General features: G+C 39.2%; 1 protein-coding gene across 2 annotated transcripts; it reads right to left on the reverse strand.

Moving 5' to 3' along the window:
* Window positions 1-1,108: 1,108 nt before the first annotated feature.
* Window positions 1,109-12,982, reverse strand: prkag1 (protein kinase, AMP-activated, gamma 1 non-catalytic subunit). Of its 2 annotated transcripts, XM_058403204.1 has the most exons (13): window positions 12,863-12,968; window positions 11,025-11,076; window positions 10,799-10,899; window positions 8,350-8,431; window positions 8,207-8,265; window positions 7,943-7,988; window positions 7,797-7,851; window positions 7,567-7,693; window positions 6,038-6,203; window positions 5,850-5,887; window positions 4,621-4,767; window positions 2,780-2,879; window positions 1,113-2,657 (listed from the first exon to the last, which is right to left on the reverse strand). In XM_058403204.1, exons 1-13 carry the CDS (start codon window positions 12,869-12,871, stop codon window positions 2,647-2,649), a joined length of 993 nt encoding a protein of 330 aa, XP_058259187.1. In that variant the 5' UTR covers window positions 12,872-12,968; the 3' UTR covers window positions 1,113-2,646. The 2 variants fall into 2 exon arrangements, with proteins under 2 accessions (XP_058259186.1, XP_058259187.1); XM_058403203.1 differs by having other exon boundaries at window positions 1,109-2,657; window positions 8,207-8,431; window positions 12,863-12,982.
* Between the last annotated feature and the right edge of the window lie 206 nt (window positions 12,983-13,188).

Genomic DNA, 13,188 nt, shown 5'->3' on the forward strand with positions numbered 1-13,188 from the left:
AGCTGTAGAAATGATGTCAGTCATTTTCCCACACAATTTTCTAAAATCAAATAATTAATAAATGAATAAAACGTATTATTCTTGACACATTACATATTGTTTTTATTCTTCATTTCATTCGAAGTTTCCCAGCCATAAGTGCAACTTCCTGAATATTTGGAGATGTCCTCTATATAGTCTAGATTCTTTCTTCCTTGTGGGTGGATAAGGCACACTGAACCTCACGGTCTGTTAATATTAGACAACAAGGCAAAGCTAGTAACATAACAAAGATGTTGCTTTGTGTTTCAGAGTGACTGAGAGGGATTCAGTGATTTTACACCGATCTTTAATTCCTTTTGTGGCTGTTTTTAGATTTCAGAAATGCCCAATTGTTTAGAACTGTGTTAGACTTACAAATATACACCGATCAGGCATAACATTATGAGCAGAGACAGGTGAAGTGAATAACACTGAGTATCTCCTCATCATGGCACCTGTTAGTGGGTGGGATATCTCAGGCAGCAAGTGAACATTTTGTCCTCAGAGTTGATGTGTTAGAAGCAGGAAAAATGGGCAAGCGTAAGGATTTGAGTGAGTTTGACAAAGGGCCAAATTGTGATGACTAGACGACTGGATCAGAGCATCTCCAAAACTGCAGCTCTTGTGGGGTGTTCCCGGTCTGCAGTGGTCAGTATCTATCAAACGTATCCTTTATGTGCTGTAAGCAGTATGTGGGTGGGGGGTGGTAGCTTAGTTGTTTAGGTGTTGGACTACTGATGGGAAGGTTTTGAGTTAAAGCCTCAGGGTCACCAAACCGCCACTGCTGGGACCCTGGACAAAATTAGATAAAAATGTATGTTGCTCTGGATAAGGGCGTCTGCCAAAATGCTAGAAATGCAAATCCTAATTTGCAACTTACAGGATTTAAAGTATCTGCTGCTAATATCTTGGTGCCAGATACCACAGCACACCTTCAGAGATCTAGTGCAGTCCAGGCCTCTATGGGTCAGGGCTGTTTTGGCAGCAAAAAGGGGGACCAACACAATATTAGGCAGGTGGTCATAATGTTATGCCTGATCGGTGTACATAAAAGCACAAAACCAAGTCATGTTTAAGATAAAATGTTTATTTCACTCATGCATTATAAATTGACATGTGAAATATAAAATGTAAATATTTATATATACATATTTGTATACACATTTCACTCATTAAGAAGAAAACAATCACTGATTAAGCATAAGCAACAAAAAACACATGGTAATCCAGTGGACTGGACATTTTCCTTTCCTATGGTTTTGGGCAGCAGCCGTCCACGACTGAAAACCTAGAGAAGAAGCTGCCGATATTTACTGATCAGTTCCATCGTCCACACGCTCCTTAAATGATCCTGGCATCCAAATTTAATAACGTTAAACAAACTGGCATTTATTATGAATCTGGTTTTAAAGAATTTATATAGAAATCATTAAGAGCTAACAGGGTTAAACCACTGTAAATGAATTGAATGAAAAACTAGGAGACTCCACTGTTCTGCCACACAAGACTTCAAGTTTACTGTCATGCTCATACTGAGATACCTAAAGCGTGTGCTTCACTGTGCTTCTATGTAATCTACAACAAAAACCCAAAACAAAACAAAACCAAAAGATATGCATTCACTTCAACCATATTGTGAAGGATGATAGATGATAACCACACACAAAAAAAAACCTTATAAGCTGTTTATTTAAAATCATGTTGAGTAGCCAAACTTCCAGATGTTCTGGACTGTGAGTTCAGTTAAAAAAAAAAAAAAAATAATCAGTCTAGTTCTAAGAACAAAAAGAAAGTAGACTGGATGCTGGACACAACAGCTCAGGTCACTAAAACTACAGATCAGTAGCTAATAGTAAAGAATGTTTAGAAGGACCCTTATGCTTCAAACATCTGTACTCTGTACAGTTTAGTCTAACTTCAAGAGATAAAATCCTCTATATGTGAGTTTTTCAAAACTTTTCTTCACAAATTACATTAGGTAACATGACATGTTTTGGAGAATGAGGATAATAATTACTTTAAACAGGATATTAATTAAAAATAACAAAATAACATAAAAGCCTATTTATATACATACTGCCTGATATGCTCTCATCCGCCATCCCTCCCTTCATTACACTGTGTGTGTGTGTAATAAATAATAATAATAATAAATGCTAATATGTGGTTTTGAGTCATGAAAAGCTGCAGGTTTCAGTGGGCTTTAGAGCTGCTTCAGGTTTTACAGGTAGAGGATTTTGGTGTGTGCTTTAAATATGATTGCAGTTGTGCTTCACCCTTTTCACATCTGTATATTGCTCTTGGTTTTTCACGTTCTCCCTCGAGAGGAAGAGGAAGAGAAGGGAGAGCTTATCCTTTCTCTAGACATAAAACAGGTTCTGTTACACATCAACTTAAATGCTAAAGTAATCTGGATTTCATCAATACCTAACAGGAGAGGCTTGTGGGAGATTTACTTTGCACTCTACAATCTAACATTAGATGGACTTCTTGCCGATTTTTTCTTGTGTGATTATCCTTTGAAAGTCCATCGCCTTAAGTTGCTATGATTTCTTAGCTCTGGTTTGCGAGCAGCCACATCTCTCTCTCTCTCTCTCGGCTCCGCTCTTCCTCTCGTCTCACCGCTCAAGCAGAGCCTAGGTGAAAGGTTGAGATTAATCACTCAGTGTGTCCAAATGCACTCTGAATCAAGGAAACAGGTTTTTAATGCCAGAAACAAGACGTGATTAAGATGCACATGATATTTTAAAGATCTTACCGTTGTCTCCGTTGGTGAGCACCAGAGCCTGAAGAATATCTGAGAGAGAAACGATGCCTTTCACTACCTCATGATCGTCTACTATCACTAATCTGTGTACCTGCAACAACATGTAGCACAGGGGAAGAGTGATCATTTATGCTTTTAACCAATATCTTTGAAAATGTACTTAACCAGTGAGTTTATTCTTGAGGAGTTCATCAGTATTATGTAGAAACATACACTACTCACAAAAAGTTAAGGATATTGGGCTTTCGGGTGAAATTTCAGGATGCACCTAAAATGTACTATAACCTTTACAGGTGAACTTAATTTGACCTTCTCTACACTTCTGAATGCACATGTCCAACTGTTCAGTGTTTCAGTACTTTTTGCATAACTTGCTGTTCTCTAACAAGGTGCTTAACAGCAAAATTCACAACTGGTGTTTGATCCATGAATCGACCAATACATTTTCTGGTTCAGTCAGAATTGGTATTTAAACTGTCCTCTTCATCATGCTGTTCACATTTTGACATCATGAGACCAAGACGACACCTAACAATTGATCAACAGTACCCCGCCATTGTGAGGCTTCAAACAGGATGTTCTCAGAGGGAAGTGGGCACTGAGCTCAGAGTGTCACAGAGTGTCATCAGCAAGTTTGCGACAGAGATACAGAGAGACTGGAAGAGTCACAGAAAGGCATAGAAGTGGACGTGCTTTGACCACATCCCACGGTGATGACCGCTTCATTGTGAACAGTGCCCTGCGGAACCGGATGATGAACGCCACTCAACTCCAGGCACATTTAAGGGAGGTGAGAGGCACCCAAGTGTCACGTCAGACCATTCGAAACCGTTTACATCAGCGTGGTCTGCGTGCTAGATGACCTGCAAGGGTACCTGACCACACCACCAGGCACAGGTGTCGGGCCAGGGAGCATTTACGCTGGACGAGGGACCAGTGGGCCTCAGTGCTGTTCTCTGATGAAAGTCAATACACGTTGAGCAGAAATGATGGCCGCCAACGATGTTGGAGACGTCAAGGAGAGCGCTATGCATCAGCCACTGTTGTGGTGGTGTTACAGTCTGGGCAGGTGTGTCTACTCAATACAGAACTGCCCTACATCTTGTGAATGGTACAGTGACAAGCCAATACTACCTGAATAACATCATTAATCCAGTCACTGTGCCCCTGCATGAACAACACAGGCCTAATTTCATCTTCAAGACGACAATGCTCCAGATCATCGAGGTTGCATCATTAGGGGAATGGCTGCTGGAGGCTGGGGTACCTCAAATGGAGTGGCCTGCACTTTCTCCAGACCAGAACCCCATAGAAAACCTATGGGATCAGCCGAGTCGCCGTGTAGAGGCTCGTAACCCTGCACCCCAGAACCTCAATGACCTGAGGGCCGCCCTTCAAGAAGAGTGGAATGCCATGCCTCAGCAGACAATAAGTCGACTCGTGAACAGCATGAGACGTCGTTGTCAAGCTGTAATTGATGGTCAAGGGCATATGGCAAATTACTGATTCAGTGACATTTTTTTGTTGTGGTATACCCACCACTGTTGGCTTTTGTTTCAATAAATTGTTTGAGATGAGGAAATCACCATTGCATACTTCTACTTAAATGCCCTACTTTCATGATATAATATCACTGTAGCGTGAACTTTTTACATTTTCCATAAATTTCACCCAAAAGCCAAATATCCTTAACTTTTTGATTAGTGTAGTTTTCTCAGATTAATCATGACTGGTATAGCATAGTGTAATGCTACCATTATTTCAAATTACGCTTTTCAAACATGCTATACCATATCACAAAAAAACAACAGAATTGTGTGTTTGTGTCACACCTCTGCCTCCACCAGTCTGCTCATGATGGCCTCCAGTGTCTCGTGTGCTTGACAGGTGAGAACTCCTTCAAAGTACTGAGAGCGATGCTGAAGGGCCTTAGTGACAGTAATATCCAGGTTATTATACGTCTTTTCTGCAGCCAGGTTCTATTAACGTAAAAAGAGTACCAGACAAACAGGTCTGTGAATGTGGACTGAAAATGGAGGACTGATCAATAATCAAGCCTGAGGCTTGTAAATAGACACCAGTAACCTACATCGACCCAGCACTGTCATCACACACACACAAACTTCAACAATGTCAATTCAATGTCAGTTCATCTGTCCTGACTGACACAGACACTACACACTGATTCTCACACAAGCAAGGAGAATGCAAAAATGGATATTTTTAGATATTCTGTAGCAAGGTATAAAGTTTTGGGACAGCCCTCCAAGTCATTAAATTCAGGGGTTGGGCTTAGCCCCTTAGTTCCAGTGAAAGGAACTCTTAATGCTTCAGCATACCAAGACATTTTGGACAATTTCATGCTCCCAAGGTGAGCCAGGCCTTCTCGTCCAACATCAGTGTCTGACCTCACAAATGCGCTTCTAGAAGAATGGTCAAAAATTTCCATAAACACACTCCTAAAGCCTTCTCAGAAGAGCTGATATAAGCTGTTATAGCTGCAAAGGGTGGGCCAACTACATATTACATTAATGTGCATGTAAAGGCAAGCGTCCCAGTTTTGGCCTGGTTCGCAGTCTCCGCTCTAATTCATCCCAAAGGTGTTCTATCAGGTTGAGGTCAGGACTCTGTGCAGGCCGGTCAAGTTCCTCCACACCAAACTCACTCATCCATGTCTTTATGGACCTTGCTTTGTGCCCTGGTGTGCAGTCATGTTGGAACAGGAAGGGGTCATCCCCAAACTGTTCCTACAAAGTTGGGAGCATGAAATTGTCCAAAATGTCTTGGTATGCTGAAGCATTAAGAGTTCCTTTCATTGGAACTAAGGGGCCAAGCCCAGCTCCTGAATTCAATGATTTGGAGGGGTGTCCCAAAACTTTTGGCAAAATAGTGTATGTTAAAAAACATTAGATCACATGGAAAAATACCAGATTAAGAAACAGTTTTTAAAAAAAAGCCAAGGGATATCTTTGCACTGGTAAAAAATAAAATCACACAAAAATAATCTTTCAGAACCTGTACACACCCTGCACACAAGCACAAAGAATATTTTGGAACTTACTATGACGTCAAACTTGGAGTATATGTCAACCACCCTTCCTGTGTGGAGAAAAGGGGAAGGAAGGGGCAAAAAGGAAAGACAATCTTTTACTCTATTAACTGCATTCAAGCATATATTAACAAAATAAAGTGAAACATTTCTACCCCAACTCTCTGCTCTCAATCATCTGTCTCAGTCAATCATCTCACCATTATCATCGACTACAGGCAGTGCAGACACCCTCTGATCGACGAAGATTCCCAACGCCGTGTAGAGCGGAGTGTCTGTGTGGACCTTGGCAATGTTTTGGAATGTTCCGATGTTAAGTTCTTCTAGAGACTTTGATAGGAATGCTGGTTTGGGCATCTCTGAAATCTAAAAACAGCCACAGATCAGTGTGAAATGACTGCCAGCTCAATCACTCTGAAGCATAAAACATCATGTTAAGAAGACATTAAAGCAGCACTGATTTGTTTTCTCCCTCTTCCAATGCACCACATTCACACCATGAGGGCCTTGGTACTAGCTGAAACAAGCTGGCTGTATACTCTGTATGAGTCCGGCTTCCATTGTTTGTATGTTTACTTGTGGTCATGGAAGCAACTGGTGGAACTAGTTTGAGGAAACCTCAATCTCACGATCTCACCACCATCATTTCTGTCTTGTACATTTCTCTTTGCAAATTTGCACTATACGTCACCAACACTGTTTTCCTGTGTACTTGTGCTGTTCACAGGTTTGTTACCAAAGCAGTCTAAAGCTAAGCTTAATACTCAAACTAAACCTCAAAACCTTGAACATACTTTTTTTTAACCAGTATGAACACTATTAAAGATGGTATTATAAAAGATATGATGCATTATTATTAGACATTTTAACAAAGCCGTGTTACAAATATGCAGATACATACTGAGATCATTCACAAAGGTCCTAAAATTGTTCCATGTATTAATGATAAAAAAAGAAGAGCTATGAGGAAAAAACAGATCAGTTCACTCAACAATCAACATTTTTTCCTTCCAGTAAAACACAGAGTAAATGTCAAGAATATGATGAAATTGCACACATCACACCTACCCTGTGGAAGCATTTCAGACATGAAGGCAAAACCTCAAACTTGGAAACATTAAAATGAGCTCGTCTGCGCTTACAGCCCCTCGAAACCACCCCACGCCCCTAGTAGTGCAGAGGTAAAACGATAATCTTTACAGTGCTGTGGACCTCCAGGACTGGAATGTAACACAACTGGTGTAAAGGATTTGCTATTTATACGCCTGTCAGCTTGTATAAGGCTAATGGCATTAATGCCTAACTTCTTTAGTACAGTCAAATAAAAGCGTGGGCCAACATTACAAAAATCGATGGAGAATTCTAAAAATAAACACTGGCAGCATCTGGTGACTTGTCATCAAACAAAACTTTAATTCCAGCAGCAATAATGACAAGTAGAGGGCAGTACGCAACTGATTTGTTTGGAAAACAGCTCCAGTAATACTGTAACTTCCATAATACTGCACTCTCCATTCCTACTAAAAGCATGTTACAATACAAAACAACTAGCACTGACTCATCTTACACAAACATCTAGCACTGACCCCTCTTACACAACAAGAAGCTGGACATATGCTTTTGAAACATTACTGATAGAGCTATGCTTCCTTTTTGCTTGTGTGTAGTGTGTGAACGGATGGTTCGGACACTGACAGTGTGGAGAGGAACATCTGAAGCCCATACTTACAAAGAGTTTGAGGAACTTGAGGATCCTCTTGTGCGTAAGGATGTACAGTGTGTTCCCTGTCAGTGGATCGATTACTGGCAACCTGTGGATCTTGTGCTTTAGCAGGGATGAAACGGCATCATACAGACTGAAGGGATGGATGGGGAGTACAGAGAGACAAAATAAATACACTGGTCCACATCTTCCTCACACAAATCTGGCAGAATAATGTATTGCACTGTGTTGGTTACCTGGCATTAGGTGATATGCTAACAAGAGGTTTGAAAGAATCTTGTAGATAGACCTCTATCAAAGAAAATGCAAAGAAACAAAATATTAAATCAACATTACAGTGACTGCATACAGCTTTAAAAAATACCTGAGGAACATCTCTTACCTCTCCATGTCTCTATTTTGTGTTCTTCTAGTTCATATATCTGAACCTAAAACATAAAAACAATCATTTAAAATTGTTTAGAATTCAGAAGACTCCTTACTGAGGTTTGCAGTTGATCTGAAAAGTTTCTTGCTCATGTTTACATTCTATTAATACGATCAATATCATTTATTTACACTTATTAAATTAGGCATAATAACTGAAAAACAATGTAATACACATAGGAGGTACAGTATAGAACAGAAATCATTAGAGAGTATTTACCATAGGTGACTTGTAGTAGCGATGAAGTATGTTGATAAAGTCTGTTATGGTCAACATACCTATAAGAAATGTATAATTAGTATGTAGCATAAAAGTAAATGAATACCAGATGATTAATTTTACATGCTGTATAGCCCACTTACCAACAAAGCACTGCTTCTTGCTGTCCCAGAGTGGAGCAGCTCTCACTCCATTAGAGACAAGAGCAAAGAAAGCCTTTTTCACCTGATAAAGGAGTGAAAACAAATCATTTATACAAGCAAACACAAGTCTCTGTCTCACATGTATCCTACTGTGATAGAAAAACATCTACACCCTTACTAATAACTTTCCCAACTTACAATATTTCTAGATTGTAACTGTCTTTCTACCTCCACTTAAGTGTGATCTGTGTACAAAGTGTGGATTTCCAATAAATAATATACTGTTTTGTTTATGTTACATAACTATTCGTTAGGCTGTATATATACACCGATCAGGCATAACATCATGACCACTAAGAGGTGAGATGAATAACTCCGATTATCTCCTCATCATGGCATCTGTTAGTGGGTGGGATATATTAGGCAGAAAGTGAACATTTTGTCCTCAGAGTTGATGTGTTAGATGCAGGAAAAATTGGCAGGTGTAAGCAGGAGAGGAACTACCAGACCCCTGTGATCAACAGCAGCCCAGTGGAGAGAGTGGACAGCTTCAGATACCTCGGTGTTCACGTCATGCAGGATCTGTCATGGTCCTGTCACAGCAACACTGTGGTGAAGAAGGCCCGACAGCGTCTCTTCCACCTCAGACGCTTGAGAGACTTTAGACTGCCTGCTAAGGTGCTAAGGAACTTTTATTCCTGCACCACAGAGAGCATCCTGACGGGAAACATCACCACCTGGTTCGGGAACAGCACCATGCAGGACAGACGAGCTCTTCAGAGGGTGGTGCGATCAGCTGAGCGCATCATCCGTACCGAGCTCCCTGACCTGCACTCAATCTACAACAAGCGGTGCTGGACCAAGGCCAGGAAGATCATGAAGGACCTCAGCCATCCCAACAATGGACTTTTCTCTCTGCTGAGGTCTGGGAAGCGCTTCCACTCCCTGAAGGCCAACACTGAGAGACTGAGGAGAAGCTTCTTCCCACAGGCTATACGGTCTCTCAACCAGAACCTCACATAGGACTCATCTGATTAGACCTACTATGCTCCTACACACGTGTTGGAACTGCAACCAACCACACCGGATATTGCACATTACAGGACTGTGGCACACAATAAACACACAATGTACATCTGCACATTTGCACATTCCAAGACTGTGCACACAATACAACACAAACATACATGTTGCACAATCTGCTCCCGTTTACATACAAAGAGGACTTTTGCACATCTGCACTTTAAAGATAGACAATATCACTGCTCTCATCACCTCATTCCACTTCGTGACCACCCAGTACTGCTGCTGTCTGCATCTTGGTCACTATTGCACACTACACACTTCACTCTATATAATTTTGTACTCCTGCTGTCTGCACCTTGGACACTATTGCACTACACTCTATTCACTTTACACTTTATATAAATTTATAATTTTACATAACTTTGCATCACAGCTGTTGTATTTTACACTTCCTGTATGTACATTTTACACTTTTACACATATACATATTCTTATTTTATATACATATTATATATACATACCCTACTTTATTTATATTTTATTCTGTTTTTATTCTATTATATTTTTTGCTACTGTGAACTTGTTTTTATATTTTTATATTTTGTATTTTAGTATAATTCGTATTCTTATTTTTTATATTTCGTATTTTTGTATTTTATTTTTATATTTTTTATCTTGTCTTTTGTTCTGTCCTTATTCCTTTTCCTAGGGTCATAACAGTCGTGTAAGCATTTCACTGCATATCATACTGGGTACCATTATGTATGTGACTAATAAAATTTGAATTTGATTTGATTTGATTTGAGTGAGTTTGACAAGGGCCAAATTATGATGGTTAGACCACTGGATCAGAGCATCTCCAAAACTGCAGCTCTTGTGGGGTGTTCCCGGTCTGCAGTGGTCAGTATCTATCAAAAGTGGACCAAGGAAGGAACAGTGGTGAACCAGTGACAGGGTCATGGGCAGCCAAGGCTCATTGATGCACGTGGGGAGTGAAGGCTCGCCCATGTGATCCGAACCAAAAGATGAGCTACTGTTGCTCAAATTGCTGAAGAAGTTAATGCACAGTGCATGACGGGTCAGGGGGAAAAGGGGACCACCAACACAATTAGGTAGGTGGTCATAATGTTGTGCCATTATATATATATATATATATATATATATATATATATATATATATATATATATATATATAAAATATATATATATATATATATAATATATATATTTATTATATATATATATATATATATATATATATATATATATATATATATATATATATATATATAATGTTATATTTTATATATATATATATATATATATATATATATATATATATATATATATATATATAAAACCTATGGCAGCATGAACAACATGAACAATCTTTGACACTCCCGCCAAGACAACAGCGACTGACCTGCAGAGAGGTGTCAAACACCACCAATTTGGAGCTTGTTGGCACCAGGTCATAGCAGCGGTGGGACTTCATGAAGCGAGTGTACACATTGTGTTCAGGATCTAGTTTGAAAGAGAACTCAAGCGTGGTTAATCTTACATTGAACCTCTTAGCCAGCAACTTTGTACAAAAGATTTTTAACAAACAAAAAATTTCAGCATGGATCACAGTGCAGTATACAGCTTACCATCTATCTGTGTCTCCTTTTTACACTCAAATTCATCAATAACAGCAGAAACCTGAAAAACAGAAACCCAAGTATTAGGCACATAAAACATATAAACAAACAAGTATATAAACAAAACTAATCACTGTTTATTCAACACACACATTGTTCTCGCAGTCTGCAGCATGTAAATAAACTGAAACCACTTTGTTTAAAAGTCCTTTCAGACTGGTTCTTAACCAATGTCCTTGATATGTGAGATATTAACTCTTTTAAACTTTATGCAAGGTTTTTTTTATTATTATTAAATATTAGACAAGATCGAGCAAGCTGCCTCATGTGGTCAATAACCTACAACTCAATCAGCCTAAAATCTACAGCGTGACTAATTTTGGATGGAGTATGACCTGCAGGTTCCGTCAAATAAATACTGTACTGTATGTAGTACAGTGAAAGCAGTATATCTTTGGTCAAAGCAGACAAGAGAAGCATTCAACTAATCCACTTTTCTACATTATTCTGCCTCAATTGTGACCATGTAGATACAATATATTGCCAAAAGTTTTGGGACACCCCTCCAAACCATTCAATTTGAAGAATGAATCTAAAACACAATAACTAGGTGAACAAACAATACAGTCAATACAGTACAGTGCTTCAAATGGAAAGCTTTTATGGCCTGAATAAACTCTTATGGTAGAGGAAGGGTTATTATTTAGCTAAAGCTAGACTATTAAATCCAGGGCGTGCTTTAGTACCAGGATTTGGGAATCTTTGATGTAAAACAAAATAAACATCAAACTTTGATAAAAAAAAAAAAAACAAACAACAACAACAAAACAAAAACAAATCCCAAACAAGTCCAGACATGGTGCCTTCAAGTCATCATGGAAATGTGAACACCGAAACAATGACCTAAAGTCGCTTACTCGTGTTTAGGTTGAATGTGTGAAGATTTAAGTGGTCATTTTGTATTTCTTCATTTCTTTTAAGTAGACATAAATAAACTTATTGTTGTTAGTCATGAGGAAAAAATTTATACTAAAAAAAATAAGTTGATCAAAACCTCTTGAACACACACCATGTCGTAATCACGACCTCCGAACACTTACACACGGACATGTGAGGAGGACGTTGAAGGAAACATGATTTAACGACAGTAAATTAAAATTATGGATTGGATCGGTCCGGTCAGTAATCTGCCATGTATCCTCTTTTCACTACTAAATCCTAATAATTAGTTTAATAGGAAGCTACTGACAATCAGACATCTAAGCATCATATCTCCATTGGTGTCTGCATTGATGAATGACAAAAAGTAGCAGAGAGCTCAGCAATAGTTAACTCAGCATTGCTCGATTGTGAAAATGAAACGTCTTTAATGGAAGTATTTGGTGTTAAAAACTAATTAAACTTGGCTTTTAGCTTCCGGTCAGTATCAGAAGACAATGACTGGAGAAAGCAGGATATCGTTACGTTTTTCCGCGCAGCCAGAAAACATCAGTTAGCAATTCAGGTACCTGAACACAGCCAGCTAGCAGATGATTTATTTACTAATTCCTGACACTGGACTCATTTCACTATTCTAACTAGCAATACATGTGAACTGCAGTTGGTGTCAAAATGTTTACAAAGACTGTTAAGGGCATGCGCTAACGCCCGCTAGGTGACTTTAATCTTTGCTAGCTACTTTATAATTCAGGCTAATACACAGCTAGTTCAACTAGATCAAACTTGTTAACGTTAGCGCCCCATTGAAAAAGAGAGAGAATCGTATCTAGGGTTAGCTAACAGTGGAGGTCACGAAGTTGATCAGCTCATCCTGCTTCCAAAAAATAATCTACATATAAGATACTTACACACTCCATGGTCCATACAGGGGCTTCTTCTAAACACACTCCAGCTCCAGGACTCACCTCAGATCAGACCGGAGCGTCAACCGGAAATGACGACATAGTACAGGTCGCTGAAACAACCTGTCCTTCTGATTCATGCCTGATAGCATGTACAGGGACAATCCAATCCGGTCACTTTTTAACTACTAACAATGTGTTTTGTAGTGCGTCTTCAACATTATGCTTCACGATAATAATCCAAAAAATATTTTAACAGACACACAAGCCATAAAACGTCCAAGCAAGGAAGTAGAAGATGCACGTGCAGCTCTTACACCAGTCTGTACACT

Source organism: Hemibagrus wyckioides, linkage group LG11 (assembly GCF_019097595.1).
Source record: "Hemibagrus wyckioides isolate EC202008001 linkage group LG11, SWU_Hwy_1.0, whole genome shotgun sequence".
NCBI lineage: Eukaryota > Metazoa > Chordata > Actinopteri > Siluriformes > Bagridae > Hemibagrus > Hemibagrus wyckioides.